Source organism: Schistocerca cancellata, chromosome 3 (assembly GCF_023864275.1).
Source record: "Schistocerca cancellata isolate TAMUIC-IGC-003103 chromosome 3, iqSchCanc2.1, whole genome shotgun sequence".
Classification (NCBI taxonomy): Eukaryota; Metazoa; Arthropoda; class Insecta; order Orthoptera; family Acrididae; genus Schistocerca; species Schistocerca cancellata.
Window position 1 is genome coordinate 326,446,089 of NC_064628.1, and position 24,360 is coordinate 326,470,448.

A 24,360-nucleotide genomic window follows, 5' to 3' on the forward strand; every position below is an offset into this window, starting at 1 on the left:
AACACAGGCTCTTCTCATGGAGTGGGTGTCCACATTCACCACACTGAGGGTCTGCCATACATCGAGAAGACGAGCCGAGCGCCAGAAGCACCTCATGGGTGGCATGATGTACAGCTTCATATCACATCGATAACACGCAAGTTTGACCTTTTGTGTGAGGGTATCTCCCTCAAAAGCCAGAATAAAGGCACTGGTATCGGTGTGACTGTCCTTATGGCCTTTCTGCATATACCGAACAAAATGAATGCCCCGTCATTCCAGATTGGCCCAGACTTTATTAGTTTGAAGAATGAGGTCCCTATGAAAAATGGCTCCCTGAACCATATTCAAAGACTGTTGAGATGTAATGGACACCGGAACTTAGTCAAGATGATCACAAGCGTAAATACCTGCAGATTGTGTGGCTAAAGAAGTTTTGAGCAACAGGGAACCCGATTGCATCTTACTGAGAGGCTTCATACACTTGTCTTTGATATTGTCACCATAAAATAATGGCTTTGTGACAGCAAACTGTCCCTGTCCCTCCTCCCTGTGTGTAGCCAGGAAAAGGGAGGCCGTAGGGTCACAAAAGGGAACATTCAATGATCCGTTACCAACCAAAGAGATGGCTGTAGAAGAACGGCCAGATTTTTGGAGCTTGATACATTTCATACGGAAAGTAACCGTCCTGATACCACCCACATCAATTGGGGGGGCTTTCCGCATGGGTGTCACCCAGCCACAGCAAGGGCCCCATTGGTAAACACTAGGGAACACTGAAACTTCCTGGCAGATTAAAACTGTGTGCCCGACCAAGACTCGAACTCGGGACCTTTGCCTTTCGCGGGCAAGTGCTCTACCACCTGAGCTACCGAAGCACGACTCACGCCCGGTCCTCACAGCTTTACTTCTGCCAGTATATCGTCTCCTACCTTCCAAACTTTACAGAAGCTCTTTCATATCGGCACACACTCTGCTGCAGAGTGAAAATCTCATTCTGGAAACATCCCCCAGGCTGTGGCTAAGCCATGTCTCCGCAGTATCCTTTCTTTCAGAAGTGCTAGTTCTGCAAGGTTCGCAGGAGAGCTTCTGTAAAGTTTGGAAGGTAGGAGACGAGATACTGGCAGAAGTAAAGCTGTGAGGATCGGGCGTGAGTCGTGCTTCAGTAGCTCAGACGGTAGAGCACTTGCCCGTGAAAGGCAAAGGTCCCGAGTTCGAGCCTCGGTCGGGCACACAGTTATAATCTGCCAGGGAGTTTCATATCAGCGCACACTCCGCTGCAGAGTGAAAATCTCATTGTGGAAACTAGGTAACATTACATATAAGGCAAGTCGAATTACAATGAAATGGATACATGAAACTATACAACATACAAAAAGTAATGCCTTATAAGAAATATCTGTCTTTTGTGTAATACTGATAGTGCTGATGAAACTAGTCCAGTGGGGGGGGGGTCTGTCGCAAAGCAGCTTTTACCAAACAATTAATTAATAACCGACATATTTATAATACATAACTGTTGATGGGACATGACTTACTAACAATTTGGCAATTAATACTGTAGTGGTTGTCATTTCTACTATAAAAAATCCAAGTCTCCCTATGGAAGTCATGTGTACCATGAGCATGAATAGTGTCATCTATGATCTATGTGTATTCAAGTTAACTTTGTTGTGCATCTAAGACTAAGATGGGAAACTAATGGGGCATTACTATAGCATTTTATTGGAGAAGTGTGGAGGAAAACTAGACAAAAGCCTTACGTCACATCCATGATCAGAGTTGCACAAGATCAATGGCAGTCAATCCAGTAGACATTCTGGTTGTGAAACTCAAATAAAATATCAAGTAGAGCAGAGTATAATTAATTTTATACAGATAAAAACAAAACTTATGAAAATTACTGCTGCATCAAAAACATGCGTAGAAAGTTTAACTGTAAACAACTAGAAGCCAGTTTCAGGCAATATATGCCTGTACACCTCAATAAGTGGTGTGCACATAAGAAACAAATGGTTAAGTGATGTACAGTGGCCAGGGACAGTGCATGATGTATCTGCCAAATAGCACCTTTCTGTAACACTTAGCTGTAATGTGAGCTTCGGGGTACAGTCAGAACATTTACATAGATTTTTTATGCTAGTTTAACAGCAGTGAGGCTATTTAGACACTATAGCGTTGTCCGCCGCTCGTGGTCTCGCGGTAGCGTTCTCGCTTCCCGGCGGGGTCAGGGATTTTCACCTGCCTCGAGATGACTGGGTGTTTGTGTTGTCCTCATCATTTCATCATCATCCAGGAAAGTGGCGAAATTGGACTGAGCAAAGATTGGGTAATTGTACGGGCGCTGATAACCACGCAGTTGAGCGCCCCACAAACCAAACATCATCATCATCATCATCATCATCACCACTATAGCGTTACTTTTGGGTGATGTAAAATAAATACCACAAGTATTAAATTAACAAAAGATAATGCTATCTTTCAGAGCACCAAAGTTTTCCGAGAAACAGAAACAAGTCTTCTAGTAGTGCATAACCCAGTGTTGCTACTGCCAAGGCAGATAAGAGTTGAATAGTGTGGTGTGGAATTTTAAGAACACACACAAGTGCCACCACAATATACCATCCTCCTCTCGCAGTAAGAAATGAGTCACACACTCACCTTCTAATTTGTACACTATTCTATCTAATGTAGGTAATATTTCAGCTGAGAAGGACAAGGTTATGAAACAAAATGATGACACCTATTTCACAGAGAATTAATCCCTTTTGGAGGTTACTATGAATTTCTACAGCAAAAATGAATTTTTAACAATGGTCTATATAACTTAGAGGCTACGGGAATTGGGTGAAGTAAGATATCCTAGACATTTCCAGAGGCTGCGTGCATACACAGCATTACCAGAACTGCTTCCTCATGTTTATTTTTTGGGCTTCTGGAAAGTTTTGAAAGTCTAGTTGAGCTTGTAAGGAGATAGAACCATGACTTGACACAACTTTCTGAATCTCTTCCCTGAGAAGATGCCAGATGAGACTGAGGGAATATTATCAGATATGATGCCACATACAAAACAAATTATAACAGAAAACTTGAAGTTATAGAAGACAGAGGTATTAAAATATGCAACTTTCCATGTCCCTTTGGCATAAATAAAATCCTCATGACAAAAATACCAAACCCAATAACAGCATATAATTACAAAATGAATTTCCAGTATTTTAGAACATGCACCGATCATCAAAATATGAACTGCTGTTCACTTTCAATTCTTAAAACAGAGCTTAAACAACTCGCTGGTTTTGAGTGAGAGTACCCGCAGCTGCTCAGGCGTCTGCTTGAGAGGAGAGCAGTAGTGGCCATGGTGGAGAGTGAGAGAGATGTGTGCACAGTAAGGTCATGACAACAGAGGAGGGGCACCAACTGCGAAATGGGTGGGTGGGTGGGTTGCTAGGTTGGTTGGTTGGTGGGAGGCTGGGTGGGTGGGGTGTGGGCACATTTTGACAGCAGTATCACCTAATATCAGTAATTGCAAGGCAGCCCTGAATAATACTGACAATGTCTTCACACTTCAGTCTGCAGAGAAAGAAATCCCATCTTTCTATACAAAAAGATGGGTTAGCAAAATGTTTAGTGTGTCACAAGACACTAAATACTTTTTGGAAGTTCAATTTACTAAGGCACTACATATCTTAACACATCAAAAAATATGGAAAAGGGAAATGTGAGAAACCTCAGCATGTGCCAGAGATTTTAGACTTTAAAAGAAAGCTTTCTGAAGAGGAGGTTGCTGTTATCAAACATGACAATCACATGTCACGAACAGGATATGGCAGATAACATTCAGAATCAACTTGCACAGCTTGTTGCATACTCCTTACAACTCGAAAGTGCAGATAACATTGAGCACAGGCCCACTAGCTATGTTCATCTGCAGTGTACACAGTGAACTTGAGGTCAGAGAAGAATTCCTGGACTTAGTAGCAATGAAGAACACGACAACTGGATGTGATATTCTTAGCAGTGTTGAAGAGAGCATAGAAAATATGGGTATGTCATGGAATTTATTAGTTTATATTTCTGCAGAGAGAGCCATTTTGAGAAACAGATCACGATTTGCAGTGCAACTGAAAGAGAAAATGAGAAACAGCAGTATCCAATGAAATCACCTATGCCCACTACACGATTCACCAGGAAAATTTATGTGCGAAGAGTTTCTCTTGGAAAAATGTGATGAGTGGTAGTTTTTGCACGACTAATCATACACGGAAGTGTGGACTTCTAAACACTGCCAATTTAAGAACTTCCTTGAATCGACAGCCAGTTTGGAAGTCTACCCTATTACAAAGAGGTGACCTGGCTTAGTTGTGGCCAACTGTTAGATCGATTTTACTATATTATGGATGAGATAAATATGTTTACAGAAATGTCTGCTTGTGTCTGTGTATATGCGGATGGATATGTGTGCGAGTGTATACCTGTCCTTTTTTCCCCCAAAGGTAAGTCTTTCCGCTCCCGGGATTGGAATGACTCCTTACCCTCTCCCTTAAAACCCAAACCCTTTTGTCTTTCCCTCTCCTTCCCTCTTTCCTGACGAGGCAACTGTTGGTTGCGAAAGCTAGAATTTTGTGTGTTTGTTTGTGTCTATCGACCTGCCAGCGCTTTTGTTTGGTAAGTCTCATCATCTTTCTTTTTAGATATATGTTTACAGAAATGAGTAATATATGTTCCTGAACTGAGCCAGCCTTAATGGACAAGAGCCATTACGGTCATTTGAACAACTTTAACACTTCACTTCAGGATAACAGACTTCATCGACTGTAGACAAGCATTCAAAATGAAACTATCACTTTGGGAGAATTGTATGCAAAAAGGAAATAAAAGTTCACTTCCCAAAATTGTTTTCATTGAAGGACTGGATTAACAGACTTAACACTATTCACACATTCCATGTAATTCTAAGGAAGAATTCCAGTTTGGATTTAACAATGTTAAACCCCTAGAGAGTGATTTTCATGTTTTCCTTTCCATATTCAGTGAATATGGATGACACGTGATCTGCAGCTTGAAGTAATTGACCTGCAATATGACAGACAACATAAAGACAAACAAGAGAAACAGTCTAGTTTCCTATAAGCATTTCCTTTGGGATCAATTTCCTGTTTTACACAAGGTGGCAGCAGGGACAATATCAATGATTGGTTCCACATACACCTGAATGACTTTTTTCGACAACGAAGAACAACAAAACGCATTTGAGAAACTCATTGTTTCATCGTAATGTGAACTGTATGTTATGTCTACAAAGAACACAAATGATTTTATCGAATACAGACACTCTTGTAAAAGGGAAGAAGAGCAAGAAGATCGAGAGTGCAAGCGTTGGTTAAAAATTATTACACTGCAATGGCTAATTAAGTAAAATGAGATATATGTAACTACTTAATAATAAAATTACTTGGTAGCATTACGTTTTTAGTTTCTTTGATTAATTTATGGCAGTGAAATGTCATTTACAGTGACTTAGATGGTTCTCATTGCAAAATTAATTAAGCGGCAAAATATGTGGTACACCCTCTCAAGTCTCCACATGGCTCTCCACTCCCTACCCTGTGCTGTGATGACGGAGATGGAGAGATTACAGTATTTGCTGCTCACAGGCCTGTGCTCATTGTCTGCTCACAGAACATGTTGTCTGAAGCCTTGCATTAAAATTGTATCTGTACTACGTAAAAGCTTGAGAATAACAAGAGATGTGCAAAAATTACCATTAACACTTGTTCGGTCTTCTTCCTTTGGCTTAAGAGAGTCTTTGTCAGCAACAACCTCAAACTCTGGGTCATCCCTGCCTGGTACTCTGGAAAATAAAAAATTAAAATTCTAATACTTCATTCTGAAATGTAAGGTTATTTCACTATTAGTCAGCACACTATAAACACCAATATCATTGGAATACATATATATCCTTCCAAATAAAACATTAAAAAATGCTTGGGGCACTTAAAAATACAGTATAACCCCACTGTTACGTTCCCGGAATTAACGTTTTCCCACTGTTTACGACATTTTTTTATTGGTTCCGTCACATTTCCTATGCCCACAATGTCAATTTTCACCTGCTTTTGCGACAACATAATTATGATTTTCCTGCGATTTACGCATTATGAAAAAATGACAAGCTGGCTTAGATGTTGGCCGTCCAGTAGTCTTTACAAGTAAAAGTTGGAAAAATTCGTGCCGTATCTCCTGCTGCTGCCAAGTTCTACTTGGTGTGGTGGCTGATGGGAGTAACTAGGTTCATTAGAATGAAGATATCATGACCAATAACAACCATTTCCAAACTACCCCTACTGCGCAAATGCAGTTTCATCATGATAACCTTCGGTGTATGGCCACTTGGAGCGTTAGTTGACACCGTAATTCACTTTGCGTTCCTCAAATGTTTTTATTTTAAATGCAGTGCCAATTATGTATTTCATTCATGGTAAGCAAAACGTGTTTCGAGAATATATTCTCACAATCAAGTGCAGTATTTACGTATGTATTTTTTGTGATGTTACACAAACAATGTGTGTGTGTGTGTGTGTGTGTGTGTGTGTGTGTGTGTGTGTGTGTGTGTGTGTGTGTAGTTTTCTACATAATTGATGTGAGACAGTACCTGATAACCTCAAAAGATGACTACAGTGAAAGAGAGACAAAAAAATATATATTCAAACACTACACAAAATACTTTAGTACGTATCTACACTTGACAATGAGAAAAAAATTCTCAAAATGCATCATGCTAAGCATGAAGAAATATGTAACTAGTGCAGCATTTCATTATTTAAATAATGAATGGTGGCTGCAGGCTTTCAAAAACATTGATTAAGACATATGAAATTGAGTGAAACGCTCCTACTTCCCAGACAGTTATCAGATCCAGTTACATCAGCAGATTTTATCAGATAATAAATCTTCATTAGATAATAAACAAGACCCTGACAAGTCTTTAATGCTGGTTATGTACATATATCATACATAAAGTGCAAGGGGGTATCCCATAAGTAGCTTTTACAGCTTAAAACGTTATTTCCTACATTTTACATTTTCCTGTGTTTTACACAATTTTTTTCAAGTCCCTTGAAAAGTGTAAAAGCAGCGTTTCACTGTAATTGTGACTGATTTAGTCCCTTCAGATTACAAGATAGCTGCTGATCATCAAGACTCTTGAATAGGGCACATTGTAATAATTGTGACAATATCATGGAAATGAAAAACTTCTTTGAATTTCTTTAAGCTACTGCTAACGAATCCATAAAAATTTGGCTAATGGTTGTTAAACCACGGGCAAGCTAAAAACAAGTACGTTGATTATCGATACTGTAACACCTTTGACTTGATCTGTAAGTAAATATTTTTTTCTCATTCTGTAATTTGATGTAACCTGGAAATATTCTGTAAATATCTTTTATGAAGCTATGTTACTTCATGTACTGAATTGTACATAACTGGTTCATGCTTGCCGGCCAGTGTGGCCAAGCGGTTCTAGGCGCTTCAGTCTGGAACCACGTGAGCGCTACTGTCGCAGGCTCAAATCCTGCCTTGGGCATGGATGTGTGTGATGTCCTTAGGTTAGTTAGGTTTAAGTAGTTCTAAGTTCTAGGGGACTGATGACCTCAGATGTTAAGTCTCATAGTGCTCAGAGCCATTTGAACCATTTGGTTCATGCTTAGGGAAAGTAGAATTGAATAGGATAGAATAGCTGGAGGGAAGTCTTTCCACAACAAAAAGATTTATGTAGGAATGTGAAAGCTGGGATAGTGTGAGGTTTTTGTGGTGCATACAGTCAGTAGCTAGCTCTCAACAAGTCAACATCCTGAATGATCAATGAGAAAAAGATTTCTGGAAAAGTACAACTTATACCTTGGATGAGAACTGTTACTAACCAGCGTATCATGGCATTTATTGGGTTGCTATAAAATCTGCATTTACAACACCAAGAAGGTATTTTACAGAGCATATTGTATGAAGAGCCACAATTGCATCATATGGATTTGTTCTATCACTGCTGCATCCATCTTCAGGCAAAGTAGTATGTAATCTTGTAAATGCATGGATGGACCAATGTTAGCACAAGCGTTTAAATAAGTGATTAATGTTGTTTCATGAACTGTGTTTTATCCAAAGTCGCTCACCTTGATAGGACTCTTCCTGTTACAAGACTGTTCAGAGCTTTCCTATTATGAAGAAGTGTTTAAATAATTATTTACAGTAATTAAAAGAATTACAAAATTTTGTGGAATAACAGAAATAGGAAACTTCCTGGCAGATTAAAACTGTGTGCCCGACCGAGACTCCTGCGAACCAGGAGAGCTTCTATAAAGTTTGGAAGGTAGGAGACGAGACACTGGCAGAAGTAAAGCTGTGAGGACCGGGCGTGAGTCGTGCTTCGGTAGCTCAGATGGTAGAGCACTTGCCCGCGAAAGGCAAAGGTCCAGAGTTCGAGTCTCCGTCGGGCACACAGTTTTAATCTGCCAGGAAGTTTCAAATCAGCGCACACTCCGCTGCAGAGTGAAAATCTCATTCTGGGAACAGAATTAGGTTTTGCAAATAGTCCTTCGAGTGATGTGATCCATATAGTAGTAAAAGTTCATAAGTTGAATCTATAGTAAAAGAATACTGAATTACATATTCACTCTGAGGTTATTAAAATCATTTCTCAAGATCTAACATTTACTAGAAGACTGTGATTACAGAAACAAAGCATAGGGCATAATAACTAGAAAGAACAGTTATATTGGTATAACAGATTTGTAAATAGTGATTTTATGTACATATCCCTTTTATGTACATTGTTACTACTGAAAAAGTTAATCAAGAAATGTGTTGTGAGACAGAACAGTTTTAATCCCACATCCCAAAGTCTTAGACAGTTAACCAGTGAAAGTTCATGTTGTTGTTGTTGTTGTTGTTGTTGTTGTTGTTGTTGTGGTCTCCAGTCCTGAGACTGGTTTGATGCAGCTCTCCATGCTACTCTATCCTGTGCAAGCTGCTTCATCTCCCAGTACCTACTGCAACCTACACCCTTCTGAATCTGCTTAGTGTATTCATCTCTTGGTCTCCCCCTACGATTTTTACCCTCCAAGCTGCCCTCCAATACTAAATTGGTGATCCCTTGACGCCTCAGAACATGTCCTACCAGCCGATCCCTTCTTCTGGTCAAGTTGTACCACAAACTTCTCTTCTCCCCAATCCTATTCAATACTTCCTCATTAGTTATGTGATCTACCCATCTAATCTTCAGCATTCTTCTGTAGCACCACATTTCGAAAGCTTCTATTCTCTTCTTGTCCAAACTATTTATCGTCCATGTTTCACTTCCATACATGGCTATACTCCATACAAATACTTACAGAAATGACTTCCTGACACTTAAATCTATACTCGATGTTAACAAAGTTCTCTTCTTCAGAAACGCTTTCCTTGCCATTGCCAGTCTACATTTTATATCCTCTCTACTTCGACCATCATCAGTTATTTTGCTCCCCAAATAGCAAAAAAAAGTTCATACAAAACTTAATTATTACAGAATTATTTGTGCTCTTAAAATCACGAGTGGTCTTATCTTACTTAAACTATAACATAACCAGGATCCCCATGTACAACTCATTCAGTGCAATGCAAAGATTTACATAAAATCTCTGAAAACCATTAGTGTCCATTTTAGTTAAAATAACAACTTGGTAACTATATCAAAACTGCTGTCCTTCAACAGTGAAGTTTTTGGGCCACCTTATGTCCAAATTATCAGTACTTTTCCCCAGTTGAGTGGTGCATTGTAATTGGCATTATTCTTTACACACTAAAGCTCAAATGGCTCTGAGCCCTATGGGACTTAACATCTGAGGTCATCAGTCCCTTAGATCTTAGAACTACTTAAACCTAACTAACCTAAGGATATCACACACATCCATGACTGAGGCAGGATTCGAACCTGTGACTGTAGAAGTCGCACGGCTCCGGACTGAAGCGCCTAGAACCGCACGGCCACACTAAAGCAAGCAATAGACATTAGTGTAAAGTAGTTTGTTGCCATTAAACTAAAACCGCCGTCATCAACTCTGTTGACTAGTTATTTTGCTCTTACATCCTACAGTGTGCTGCTGCTTTCATGTCTGATTACCAAACAAACAGTTTCTTGGGAGCGATGTTCAATTAAGCAGATGGTTCGCTTTGTTTATTAACATTTACTTGAAACTACTTTTGCCCAATAAGGCTGGAGACCGTGTTTATTATCACAGCTTTTACTTTTTGAACACCATAGTGTAGGTTGGATACCGCTTGAATAACATTATATCCTTTGAATACTTAACCCTTCAGGTGACAAATTACAGCCCGATTACTTTTCACTGGCACATACAATGATGGACAAACGAAAAATCACTGTAAAGGGGTAGCACTGTAGGGTGGATTTGCTATTTCAGTAACTATGCAGAATGTTTTAACTGTACCGGGTGGTTCAAAAAGAAAGAACAGAAGTATGTCACTGGACATAGGAGTGTTCAAAGTTTTGATACTGTTGTCTGCTTGCTTGTAGCGACATGAAAACTGTGCCACAAGAGAAATCATTTTGTGTGTTGGAATTTTTGTGAAATCAATCCACTGTTCAAGTGAAACGTGCATTTTGCCATCAATTCAGCAAGGAGCCACCTCTGTACAAGCAGGTTTATGACTGGGACGCAAAATTCTTGAGCATGGACATGGACAGGTTTGTATGGGTGCGACAACACCAAGGTCTTTAGCACCCACATGAAAAAGAGATTGAAATGAGTGTCAGTAAATCACACAAAACAGGAAGATAAAACAGCACGTAAAACACAGTTCTGTTGGAAAACTAAGTGCATACCCACACACAACCACAGAACGAAGTATTGCGGCAGTAGTAAAACATTAACGACACAGGAAGAAAGTGATATAAAGAGCTAAAACAATATAGCATATGGACGTGGCTGGCTGATCACAAGAACAAAAAATGAGAAGCCAGCCACTCTGCAAAACACAAACTTCCAGCCTAAAAGTTTAGGCCAGAGTCCAGTCACATCACAAAACTTTTACACCTTAGTCACACTCGTCTCATTATCAGCTAAAATAGAGGACAGATCCCCACAAACATTTGCTTCTGCCCTTGCATCACGATATAAAATGCACTACATAATTGATGGCGGATAGAGATGTGAACACCACAAGCACTACAAAACGGAGGATCCTCTCGTCGTAGTAAAAAGCTGTTTGTGAGACGGCAGTGCCCAATTCTAAGATGCGCAAGGGCCACTTCATCCTGATTGAGCAACTGATAGGAGGAACGCCATGGCTGGTTTGTTGACTCCACCAACTGTAGCTTACTGGCCGTCACAGCCAGCCACTCCTCATTCCACAACTGCATGCACTTCGTGTGTAGCGCAGAAATGACAGCCTGCAAGGGAATAGGACGTTGTGCCACATCCTGTCCTCTGCAGGCCTCCTTGGCAGCCCAGTCAGCCTGTTGATTTTGCAATATCCCTACATGACCTGGCACGCAGCAGAATGACAACTGCTTATTTGTTGTTGCAGCAAGTGCATTTGGTCATATATCAGCCGGACCAGCTGTAACGATTGTAAGGCACTAAGGGAATCTGAGCAAATGAGAAACCATTTGCCCTGAATACGAGGCATCTGCTCCAGTGCCTTCAGGATCGCATGGAGCTCTTTTGAGAAAATGTCAAGAAGACTAAGAATTCCCTTGCTTGGAGCCATCAGTATGCACTATTGCAAAACCATGATGCATATCTAAAATGTTAAGAAACAGAGATTGAAATGTAAAATCTGGTGTACGATCTTTCTTAAAATTCGTCAAGTCTAAAATAAGTCTGAGCCTCAGCAGAAGCCAAGGTGGAAATCTGCCCCCACTGCAATGTAAAACGTGAAGACTGGCCACACCCATCTCTAGAAGGCACCTGTGCACAAATCCCAAAGGGCCTCATTGCCTGTAACGAAAAAGCCTTTCCAATGGAGGCTGAGCAATAGTATGGTAGATGTGTGTATATTGTGTGGACAGTGTTTTATATGTCTAGTGCACCATATATAGCAGTCGCCTGACGTAAAGAGGCGGTTCACCAGCCTCTGCACAGACACTTGGTATGGGGCTTGTTCTGGATGCCCCAGTGGCCAATTGAATCCCTTCATTGTACACCAAGTCCAACATCTTTTAACAAGAGGACCTTGCAGACTCATACACCCTGCACCCATAGTTGTGCCAAGATCGTGTATATGCCCTGTAAAACCGGAGCAGACAAGTCCTGTCTGCTCCCCATGTACTGTGGCTAAGACGTTTTAAAATACTTAAAGCCTTAAGTGACTGTTTCTTCAGGTCTGTGTAAGATGTGGCAACCACATAAGCTTAGAGTCAAATATGAGGCCCAGAAACCCCACTGTGTCCTTAAAAGTAAGGACAGTGTCCCTCATCCTCCACTAAGGAAGGTTTAAAATGGAACGAGAATGGCTAAAAATAACACACACAGACTTCATGGTGGAAAACTTAAAACCACTCTTCTGTGCCCATTCATCCAAACGTCGAAAAGTTTGTTGCGAACTGACGTGTTTTTCGTTGTGAGACTTGAAGAAGAGCTAAACACAGAGGAGTCACCCACAAACAAAGAACACTGGACTGGACTTTTCACTATGGATGTAATGCTATTAATAGCTATGGCAAAGACAGTCACACTTAAAATGCTACCTTGAGGGACACCATTCTCCTGCTCAAAGCGATCAGACAGGCCATCACCGACTCGGTATCTAAAATATCATGGAAGGACTGAATAAAAATGGGAAGACAACCACGAAAACCCCATTGGTGAAGCTGCTCCAGGATAAGATGCCTCCAAGTAGTATCGTAGGCCATCTCGATGTCAAAAAATATACCTAGAAGGTGATGCCAGCATAGGAGAGCCTGTAGTATAGCTGCCTCCAGGAGGGCAAGGTTATCAAAGGTGGAGCAATACCTCCTGAACCACACTGAAAGCGACTAAGGCGTGGCCTGGATTCTAAGATCCAGACAAGGAGGCGGTTGACCATCTGCTCCAAGGTCTTCCCCAGGCAGCTAGTATGGTAACTACTTGGGCTTGTGCGGTCTTTCCCAGGTTTTAACAGAGGAATTAAAATTGCCTCACGCCATGAGCCAGGAAAGTGAACAGATGCCCAAATGGCATTAAATAGTGTGAGGAGGATATCTTTGTTTCGCCTTGTGAGGTACTGCAGCATACTGTAATGGATCCTGTCATGACCAGGGGATGTGTCACGAGCCGCAGACAATGCAGAATCCAGCTCCCACATGGAAAATGGGCAATTGTAATCTTCATCAGAGGTGGATCAGAAGTCCAAACTACACCTCTCTCAGCAACCGCTCTATGGCGCTGGAAACCTGGATCCTGACTGTCTGTTGCAGTAACTGTGGCAAAATATGCCGTCATAGTCTGGGCAATGTCTCGCGGATTTGGTTTGGAGAGTGCCGTTCTCCATTACAGCAGCCACGGGGCACCTGCCTCCTCTCCCAGAAATTCTCCTAATGGTCTCCCACGCAATGTAACTTTTGGTGGAACAGTTAATGGGGTTCAGGAACTGTTGATACGACATCATCTTGCTCTCTCGAATAATTTGGCAACACTTTGCCCTCGCCACTTGAAACGCTGCAAGATTCTCTGCAGTTGGCCAACACTTGAACCTACGCAGAGTTGTACACCCAGTACCTATTGCAGAGCAGCAATTGGCATTCCACCAAGGGACAGGTTGTCTCCTCTGCTGTCCCGTGACTGTGGAATGGATGCTGCAGCGGCACGGTGGATCATTTTGGTAATATGATCCAGACATTCGCACAATGTCCAAACTGGGCCAACTGGCTATAAGTTGTCCAGTCGGCTCTATCGAGCACCCATCTCTGTGGTTTCCTTTTGGGTTCCACCCTATCTGGCAGGTGAACCACTTCCCACTGAGCAGTGTGAGCAAGACCTGGAGAGCAAAGAGAGAGACTAATGGCAGAGAACGAACCCATAGTTGTGCAGAAGTGAGTGTTGTGTCCCCCATTTAGCAAGTATGCTCATGATGACACAAGAAGCCTCTCTGCTCTACCTCTGGGGGCAAGTAGATGCAGAGCCTCAAAGCCCATTGTGCGCATTAAAATCAACACAGAGGATGAAGGGGTGGGGGTGCCGTGTAATATGGTCGGTTAGGGCCTCTTCATCAAGTGCATCATGTGGGGGCAAGTAAAGTTGTTGTAAGTGAGAGAGAGGAGGAGTGGTAGTCAGTACTGAGGAAAATACCTACGCCTCCTCTAGCTCTCTCCACTCAGGTCGTCTTTTTTGTGGAGTACATAACCTCACAGGTCAGGGGTGCACGATTGATGGAAATGACTATCTGGAGACACAGACACAGTGGTCTACTCTGAGATAAGAGATGAAGTTCTTCCACATGCATCCTGAACCCCTGGAAGTTCCACTGTAGGATGGGAGCCATTTTATCAATGTGGTTTTAATTTACCCCTATCTTTGCACCGCGGAGGTGAAGCACTTGTAGAGGCGAGGGGGAGTGGAGGGGCTGCCTGGATCCAAAAGGCATGTAACTCCATGATGTCCTCCTCATCAGTCACATGTGAAAGAATGACATCTGACGGTGCTCGGAACAGCTTTTGACCCGATTGTCGTGAACCTTTCCCCACACCCTGTACCTTCAAGGATGAGGGGGAAAGGGGGCGTTGAGAGGCACTGTGTTTCTTGTGTGCCTTCTTGACACTCACTACAGAACTGTTGCTGGTCTTTTCTCTGGCGGCTGCTTGGACTGCTTTATCCTTACTCCTTTTGCCTTGACATGTACACATGCAAGTACAGGTGCTGGTGGTGGATAGCTGTACACTAGACGATGTTTGTGTCGAGGCGTCAACCTTAGGAACAGGTTTCTGCGCCATGAAAGCATAAGATGTAGTAAAGACGGAAGGTTTCGTCGCCTTATATTCCTTTTTGGCTTCAGCATAGGGGATTCATTTGGCGACTTTTAGTTCCTGAATTTTTCGTTTCTCTGCTAGAACAGGGCAGTCTCGGCTCCAGGCTGGGTGGCTCCCAGAGCAGTTAACGCAGACTGCTGGAGACGGATAGTCAATCCCAGCTTCATGAGTTACCTTTCCACATTTCACACAGCTCACTTCACCCCCGCAACTCAGCGTTGTGTGACCAAAATGCTGACATTTGTAGTATCACATAGGGTTAGGTACGTAAGGCCTAACCTTAAGTCAGAGGAAACCTGCCATGATATGTTCCGGCAACGTTGCAGAATTGAAGGTCACAATGAAGGTGGCATTCTCCTCAATTTCTCCACTGTTCCTACACATCTTTTGCTCTATGTCCACTATCCCCTGTAATGCCCATTCCTGTTTATGTTCAGCTATGTCGATATCCATAATGTCACGGCATGTGACCACACTCTTGCTAGAGTTATGGGAGTTATGCAGTTACATCATATTCACCTAATTTTTCAGTCTTCATAAGTAGTTCCACCTGCTTTACCCTACTAGTCTCTATCAGTAGGGAACCATTCCACAGCCATTCAATAGACTTCAGGCTTTCAGCAAGTCCTTCCAAGCCTATATTGATATAGAAGGGGGGCAATTTTTCAAACGTTGCCTCCTTCCTCTTAATGACCAAAACCACATTCTGATTTATGATTCCTTGAGACCTGTTACTATAATCCAATTGAGGCAGGTTACCAGGAGGGCTAGCCTCCCTCATTCGTCTGGAGGGTTGGGTATGAATACTCCCAGGCGGTACACCTTTCCCACTGGGAGGAGGAGAAGATGTTTTCGAGAGTTCTATCTTGGTCCCATGGGCAGCTAGGAAACAAGGCTCCACTCAGAGAGAGCCCTGCGTGCCTGAGTAAGCCTTATACAATGGAGGTGTGGCAGGTTACCCAGTGGATGCCCGCTAACGACTGTCCCACCTCAACGGCCTGGCATCTCATTAGTGCGCAGCACACCTTGAGATTGAGGTTTTTTTAATAGATTTTTTCACCATCCTCGCAATCCGGGTGGACAAGCCAAGATACCCATTCCCTGCGACACACAATGTTCCACTGCTGCGCCATACACTGATTGTTGAAGCATGCCCAGAGCTTACAGTAACAGGAGACTGGTGGCACTTAGCAACCCCAGCTCAGGAACCTCAGGGTTGCCAAGCCTGTATTCAGCAAATGAATTTAGCCCATGAGCGCAAAAATTCGATTGCATATGCAAAGAGAAGAGCACTGGTTGGCTATGCACAGATGATTTAAATGTCTACTACATCCGAGATGTATTCACAAAGAGCCCTTGGAAGTCTACAAGATGGACAGGCCAGGAACTTCAACTTCCTCAAACATGTTCTGAAACGACACCTGCATGTGAAGCATCAAGGTGCCGTTGCTGCACCAATTGCAAACGGCGACCGTAACAAAAGGTACGAATTTTACATTTCAGTTCTCCAGGATATGGCCGAGGACACTTTTTACTAATGACTCATCTTTTTGGATGAATCAACATTTCATCTATCGAGTAAAGTAAATTGCCATAATGTAAGAATTTGTGGGTCACGAAACCCTGGCCATCATCATTAAACATAAAAGGGACTCACCAAAAGTGACTGTTTTTTTGTGCTGTTTCTGTTCACATAATTTATGGACTTTTCTTTTTTGTGGAGGAAACTTGCAGCAATATCATACCTTGGCATGCAAAATTTGTTGTGAACTCAACTTTAAAAGCATACCACTGATCTAATTTTTATGCCTGATAGAGCTCTGCTTCACTTTCACATTGAGGTGGATCATTATCTTAAAAAACCATCCCACATTATTGCATTGGACAAGATCTTGTATACTGCTTTTGGCCTACCAGGTCAGCAGAACTCCCACCTTGAGATTTTTTTCTGTGGGGTCTTTCTTTGTGCCTGTTTGTGACTCAGCACCTCTGCTATACGGTAAGTAGCAACTACCCTTTTCATAATATTGTTAATTATATGATACTCATACATGAACAGGGGGTCCTTGTACCACCAATGGCAGCTACACTTCAAGAGCCGAAAACTGAATTGTTGAAGCAGTTGATTCAATCAACAGGGACCTGTTGATTCATGTATGAAATGAGTGGACTGTGGTTTTTATGTTTCTGAGCAACTCATGGTGCTAATGTTGAGTGTACGGCGTAGAGTGTGTGTGTGTGTGTGTGTGTGTGTGTGTGTGTGTGTGTGTGTGTGTGTGTGTGTGTGTGCGCGCGCGTGCGCAGTGCATTCCTGTCTTTCAGAGTTTGTCTGTAATAAACAACTGAAATCTGTTCTTTCTTACTGAATGACTCTGTATAATACACTACTGGCCATTAAAATTGCTACACCACAAACATGACGTGCTACAGACGCAAAATTTAACCAACAGAAAGAAGATGCTGTGATATGCAAATGATTAGCTTTTCAGAGCATTCACACAAGGTTGGCGCCGGTGGCGATGCCTACAACGTGCTGACATGAGGAAAGTTTACAACTGATTTTTCATACACAAACAGCAGCTGACCGGCGTTGCCTGGTGAAACGTTGTTGAGATGCCTCGTGTAAGGAGGAGAAACGTGTACCATCACGTTTCCAATTTGATAAAGGTTGGATTGTAGCCTATCGGAATTGCGGTTTATCATATCGCGACATTGCTGCTCGCGTTGGTTGACATCCAATGACTGTTAGCAGAATATGGAATCGGTGGGTTCAGGAGGGTAATATAAACGCCGTGCTGGATCCGAACGGCCTCATATCACAAGCAGTTGAGATGACAGGCATCTTATCCGCATGGCTGTAACAGATCGTGCAGCCACGTTTCGATCTCTGAGTCAACAGATGGGGACGTTTGCAAGACAACAACCATCTGCATGAACAGTTCGATGATGTTTGCAGCAGCATGGACTATCAGCTTGGAGACCATGGCTGCGGTTACCCTTGATGCTGCATCACAGACAGGAGCACCTGCGATGGTGTACTCCACGACGAACCTGGGTGCATGAATGGCAAAACCATTTTTTCGCATGAATTCAGGTTCTGTTTACGGCATCATGATGGTCGCATCCGTGTTTGGCAACATCGCGGTGAACGCACGTTGGAAGCGTGTATTCATCATCGCCAAATTGGTGTATCACCCGGCGTGATGGTATGGGGTGCCATCGGTTACACGTCCTGTCACCTCTTGTTCACATTGACTGCACTTTGAACAGCGGACGTTACATTTCAGATGTGTTACGACCCTTCATTCGATCCCTGCGAAACCCTACATTTCAGTAGTATAATGCATGAACGCATGTTGCAGGTCCTGTACGGACCTTTCTGGATATAGAAAATTGTTTGACTGCTGCCCTGGCCAGCACATTCTACAGATCTCTCACCAACTGAAAACGTCTGGTCAATGGTGGCCGAGCAACTGGCTCGTCACAATACGCCAGTCACTACTCTTGATGAACTGTGGTATCGTGTTGAAGCTGCATGGGCAGCTGTACCTGTACACGCCATCCATGCTCTGTTTGACTTTATGCCCAGGCATATCAAGGTCGTTTTTACGGCCAGAGGTGGTTGTTCTGGGTACTGATTTCTCAGGATCTCCCAGGCATATCAAGGTCGTTTTTACGGCCAGAGGTGGTTGTTCTGGGTACTGATTTCTCAGGATCTATGCGCACAAATTGTGTGAAAATGTAATCACATGTCAGTTCTAGTATAATATATTTATCCAATGAATACTCGTTTATCATCTGCATTTCTTCTTGGTGTAGCAATTTTAATGGCCAGTAGTGTATTTTAGGGGGTTGCTCTATGAAGCAGAACAGGCAGCTGTGTCTGTGAAACAACTACCATCACTGCAATCCATTGACGGACACATGGCACAAATGATGCAGAGTTCACAGTCCATCACTGTTGATGCAGGACCCTTTTGCATGACCCATCTGTTACTCTAACAGAACACAGTGTGAAAGTTATGTATTACATCCATATTACTGGAGATAATATTCAGTTGGTAATGATGGATATCTTTCCCTCAGCATACTTCATTGTCTTCAAGTTCATGTGAGAAGCCTCAAGTTATTGAAAAGGTTTGAGAGTAGTTAGAAAGAATTTCATTTGATGTGCTGGTTTGCAAATTCACTAATATGGCATATTTTACAAATTATATAATTTTTAAATGGAAAGGAATAATGTTTTTAATTTCTGGACTTGGACCTCTGGTGACATCTACATTAAGCTGCACATCAAGCTTTTTAGAATATGTGCCATGACGAACAGCAGCATATTTTTTATGCCAAACATGAACCTACATACTAGCAGATGCTAAGTCATAATATTCTACATTTTTACATAATCAAACATTCACTTCTTACTTACTTATGCATAATGGTAATAGAAAGCTCGTAATTCTGAAGGAAATCATCAGCTTTCAGCACTGTTCCATCAGTAATTCCAATTTCCTGTACAATAAATAGTCAGTAGATTAGTAAGGAGTAAACTCAATGAATAATCAGTGATTCAAATATAAAAAAATTCTTATTGCAAACACCTAGACAGAAAATAGAGAAATCTCATTTACATGATATAAGAGAAAATATTCTGATGGAGGCCCATTTGGCTGAAAATTTTGTTTGACATTCTTTTTTTTATATACCTGTCTGTGACTCAGTACCTCTGCTATACAGTGAGTAGCAACTATCCTTTTCATAATATTGTTAATTATATGATACTGATACATGAACAGATTATTTTTTAAGAAAGAAAAAGAATTAGTACAAAATCTAATATTCATTTTAAAACTACACTAGAAGGCAGAACAAGATTATATTGGCTTGTGACAGAAGAATGGCACACACAAAAATAAAAACTGCTCATTTTCTTTGCAACAATCAGTTACTTCATATGGCAAAAACAAAGGAAAATTTTGTGCAAATGTAATGAAGGAAACTACTGTACGATTCAGCAACAAAAAAGAGACATGATCTGGGCTCTTCATAAATATCTTCTTTAATCCTAAGAGTGTTTTAGTACAACCCCACATTTACTTTCCCAGAAGTAATGTTTTCGTGCCATTTATGATGTTTTTTTATCACTTCTGTCAAATTTCTTATGTCCACAATATTAACTCTCATCCGATTTTGTGTTAACATATTTATAATTTTCCTGCGATTTACTCTTTATGAAAAAATGTTTGTGGGGAAAAAACTGATGTAAAATGACGCTGGCATGGCACTGGCTGCCAAGTAATGTTTACAAACGTTACATGGTTAAATTTCTTGACACCATGGCACTCTACTCAGTGGATCTGAACTGGTAAATGGGATAAAAGTTGGAACAATTCTTACTGTATCTCCTGCTGCCAAGCATTACTCAGTGTGTAGGCTGATGAGAGTAACTAGGTTTTTTTAAATCAAGATATCATGACCATTTCCAAAAGTCTCTCTAATGCACATGCATAGCTTCCTGATTGTTGTGATTGTCATGACACCTTTGTCAAACCATATTTAGCGTATTTCATCGTTTGGCCACTTGTAGCGCTAGTTGACACTTTTGAGGACTTAGCGTTATTCAAATGTTTTTGGTTCAAACACAGCACTAATTACATATTTTTTATGCTTAACAAGAAATGTTTTGAGAATTTATTCTGATTGCCAAGTGCAATATTAACATACGTATTTTTTTAGGTGTTTCACAAACAATGTGAGTTTGCACATGTGTGGTTTTCTACAGAATTGAGGAGACACAGTACCTGATAACCTCAAAAAGATGACTACAACACAAGACATGCAGAACAACACATATGCTAAGACCTCAAAAAATACTTATGTAACAATCAATATTTGCATCTGACATGAAAAAATTCTCGAAATGCATCATGCTATGCATGAATAAATACGTAACTGGTGCAGTGTTCGATTATTTAAATAATGAATGACAGCTGCAGACTTTCGAAAAACATTGATTATGATGCATGAAATTAAGCTAAACATTTCTACTTCCCAGAGAACCACCAGTTCCTGCTACATCAGCGGTTTTTATTAGATAATAAACAAGTCCTTGGCGAGTATTTCAAAGCCTATGATGTACATATATCATACATGAAGTGCGAAAATGCAAAGGGGGATCCTATATGTAACTTTTACCACTTAAAACATTATTTCCCAAATTTTGCATTTTCCTGCATTTTACACCATTTTTAAAAAGTCCCTTGAAAAGTGTAAAAGTGGGGTTTCACTGTATTTTTCTCCACACCTCCCCTAGCAAATGCCAGATGAAGGAAACACGTTTTCAAAAGCTAGTGTACCTATCAGCTTATGTTCACATGTATTTATCCCCTTCCATTTGTCTTTCTCTTTATTTATATGTAGCTTAAATTTAGAAATGGAAAGTCATGTTGGCAGCTTTAAGTATAAAATATTTATCTTACAATCATAAACACTTAAAACTTAGTCATGTACAGAGCTGAGTTTAAATTTGCTGAAAGTACCACTTCATCCAGCTTCCAAGTAATTTAGTCAGCTTCTCACTGACGTAGATCTAAAAACATTTCTTCAATCTGTCTGTTTCTGTGGCCTACCCAAAAAGTGTGAGACTGATATAATGTATTTTAAAATTTCACATAATCCTTGCTACATGATTCAGCATTTTCCAAATAAATTCTTAATACCTAAACAGATTCGCTGTGGACAGAGATGGAACTTCCTACCATTTGGCGTTAGCAAACACTGTGCACAGTATTACGTGCAAAATGAAATGTTAACATTTTAGTACATATCAAAGCATATTTCCCTCTTTTATGCAAGTACAGTATTCTATAACTGTGAAGTAAATAACTGACTATTCAGTGTAATCATTCAGCAGTATTATATCTCCATTTCCAAACAGCTGCATAATATTGCCCTCTCATATTCCATTCACAGACAGCACTTTGGAAAAAAATGACTACCTGTATGCTTTTGAAGAAAAAAATATTTATTAACAATTCTTATGGACTATGTACAATCTCTCACTTTCTGTTCTTCATTTGTCAGGTCAGTAAATAGATCTCATCAATAAAAAATTCTGGCACATTTCATGCATAATAATCACAAAACAATTATGTTGTAATTAGTATACATTTTAAAGCTAACATATTTAACAATCAAGAAATCAATGTATGCAGACTAAGTTAATATGGCTTTCAAAATTCTAGCACCTGAGAGATTCGAATCACAACTATTGATTAACCAGGAGTTCTGTAAAACGTACAGAAAATAGACCAGGATCATGACTTTTGTATGGAAACGTTGAGTGAAAACAAAATGTACTAAAATTTATGTTATAATACAATTATTTTTTTACTTACACTCAGTGTTTTGTTGTTGTTTTCAGCTGTCTCTCCATCCTCACTCGATATTATGACAGTACCCTTCAAATCCAACATGACATCTGGGGCAACCATATTCAGTCTCTTTTTAAGGATATGTTCTTCCAATTCTTTCACAGTAACTTTGTTCACATTTAGAAATACAGTGACCTACAAAAGGCATAAAACATATGCATGTAATAGTTAAGTTTTCTTCAAATATTATTCTATTGGGGGAGAGGGGGGGGGGGGGGGGGGAGAGAGAGAGAGAGAGAGAGAGAGAGAGAGAGAGAGAGAGAGAGAGAGAGAGAGAGAGAGACTGCTATTGTGAGTGAGATGTGTGATCCTCAAATTCTTGGAAATATAAAAGTAGTTTCTTTTTCAATGCAAGTTTTGACTAAGTATGAGGTGCAAAATGAATAACACTTTCCTGTAGAACACTGAACAGTATTATCTGGCAGGACTAAGTTTACTGTAATTTGCTGACAGTAACTACAAACACTAGTGCAAGACGTAAACTGATATACATGTAACTGAATTTGAGCATGAAAGAACTTTATATGATGATTTCTGCAATCCAACAAATGTTATTAATGATGGACCAGCAAAGAAACATGTTGTTGGGACAATACTGAATACAGGAAGCTTATCGCATTTGAGGAAGACTACAGGACACATTGCTGGCATGAATTACCTGATCAAACTCCCTCTCCCTCAAACATATGAGGGTAAGTCAATTATCGGCAAAGTAGTTATAAAATTTTATTGTAATCAAATAGGAAATTTACAAGAACATAATTTTTTGTCATAATCTCCTTGCATTTCAATGCAATTGGTCCATCTTTGTACAAGCTTCCTGATGCCCTCATAATAGAAGGTTCTCCGTTGGGCTGAGTGCCAGGAATGAACCGCTTCTTTCACTGCTTCGTCCGAGGCATATCAATGGCCCCTTAATGCCTGTTTGAGTGGACCAACAAGGGATAGTCAGAAGGGGAAAGATTGGGACTATATGGAGGATGATCCAGTACTATTCGAGTTTCTGGAGCGTTTCAGCAGTTTGGGCAGCAGTATGCGGATGGGCATTATAGTGCAACAACACACCACCTTCAGACAGCAATCCTCGGTGTTTGCTTCAAATTGCAGGCTTTAGTTTGGCAGAAAACATCTCGCTGTAATGTACACTTTATTGTTGTGCCCCTTTCCCCATAACGTTCCAGTACTGGACCTTGCGCGTTCCAAAAAACTGTAAGCATCAGTTTTCCTGTGGACGGTAGGGCCTTGAACGTTTTCTTGCACGGTGAAGTTGGATGTTTCCATTCCATACTCTGCTGTTTACTCTCTGGCTCATAATGATGGATCCATGTTTCGTCACCAATAATGATCCTGTCTAAGAAGTTGTCCCCTTTGTTACCATAATGATCCAAATATTTTTGCAGATGTCCAACCGTGTTTGTTTATGCAACTGTGTGAGTTGTTTTGGGACCCATCTTACACAAACTTTATTAAACCCAAGCCTGTTGTGGATGATTTCGTAGGCTGAACCGTGACTAATTTGCAGACGATGTGCCACTTTGTCAATAGTTAATCGTCTAAGAGAATTATTTCATGTGAACGCTCAACGGTGTCTTCATTTGTGGCAATGAACGGTCGTCCAGCTCCTTCATAGCGTGTAACACTTGTGGAACTCTTTCGGAATTTTCCAATCCATTTGTACACACTCCATTGTGGCAAAACACTGTTCCCGTACCATACCAAAAGTCTTCGATGAATTTCAGCCCCTGATACACCTTCTGACTACAAAAAAATGAATCACTGAACATTGCTCTTCTTTGGTGCAAATAGACAGCGGAGCAGCCATGATTAACAGCAATAACAAAAGTAACATAGCAGCTTTAAAACTGCGAAGATATATCAACAAATAAACAAAGCATGCATCATGAATGTAAAACAACAGTACTACCAAAATAACAAAAATATAAC

The 24,360-nt window shown here is 40.9% G+C and overlaps 1 protein-coding gene across 1 annotated transcript in view; it reads right to left on the minus strand.

Annotated features, from left to right (window-relative positions):
• LOC126175020 (SUMO-activating enzyme subunit 2) overlaps nucleotides 1-24,360 on the minus strand; it is a 156,241-nt gene that overhangs the window by 11,635 nt on the left and 120,246 nt on the right. The window contains exons 9-11 of the mRNA XM_049921518.1: nucleotides 22,381-22,551; nucleotides 19,413-19,495; nucleotides 5,745-5,833 (exon numbers count right to left, since the gene is read on the minus strand). Coding sequence (XP_049777475.1) covers nucleotides 5,745-5,833; nucleotides 19,413-19,495; nucleotides 22,381-22,551 — 343 coding nt within the window. The remainder of the gene's footprint in view (nucleotides 1-5,744; nucleotides 5,834-19,412; nucleotides 19,496-22,380; nucleotides 22,552-24,360) is intronic.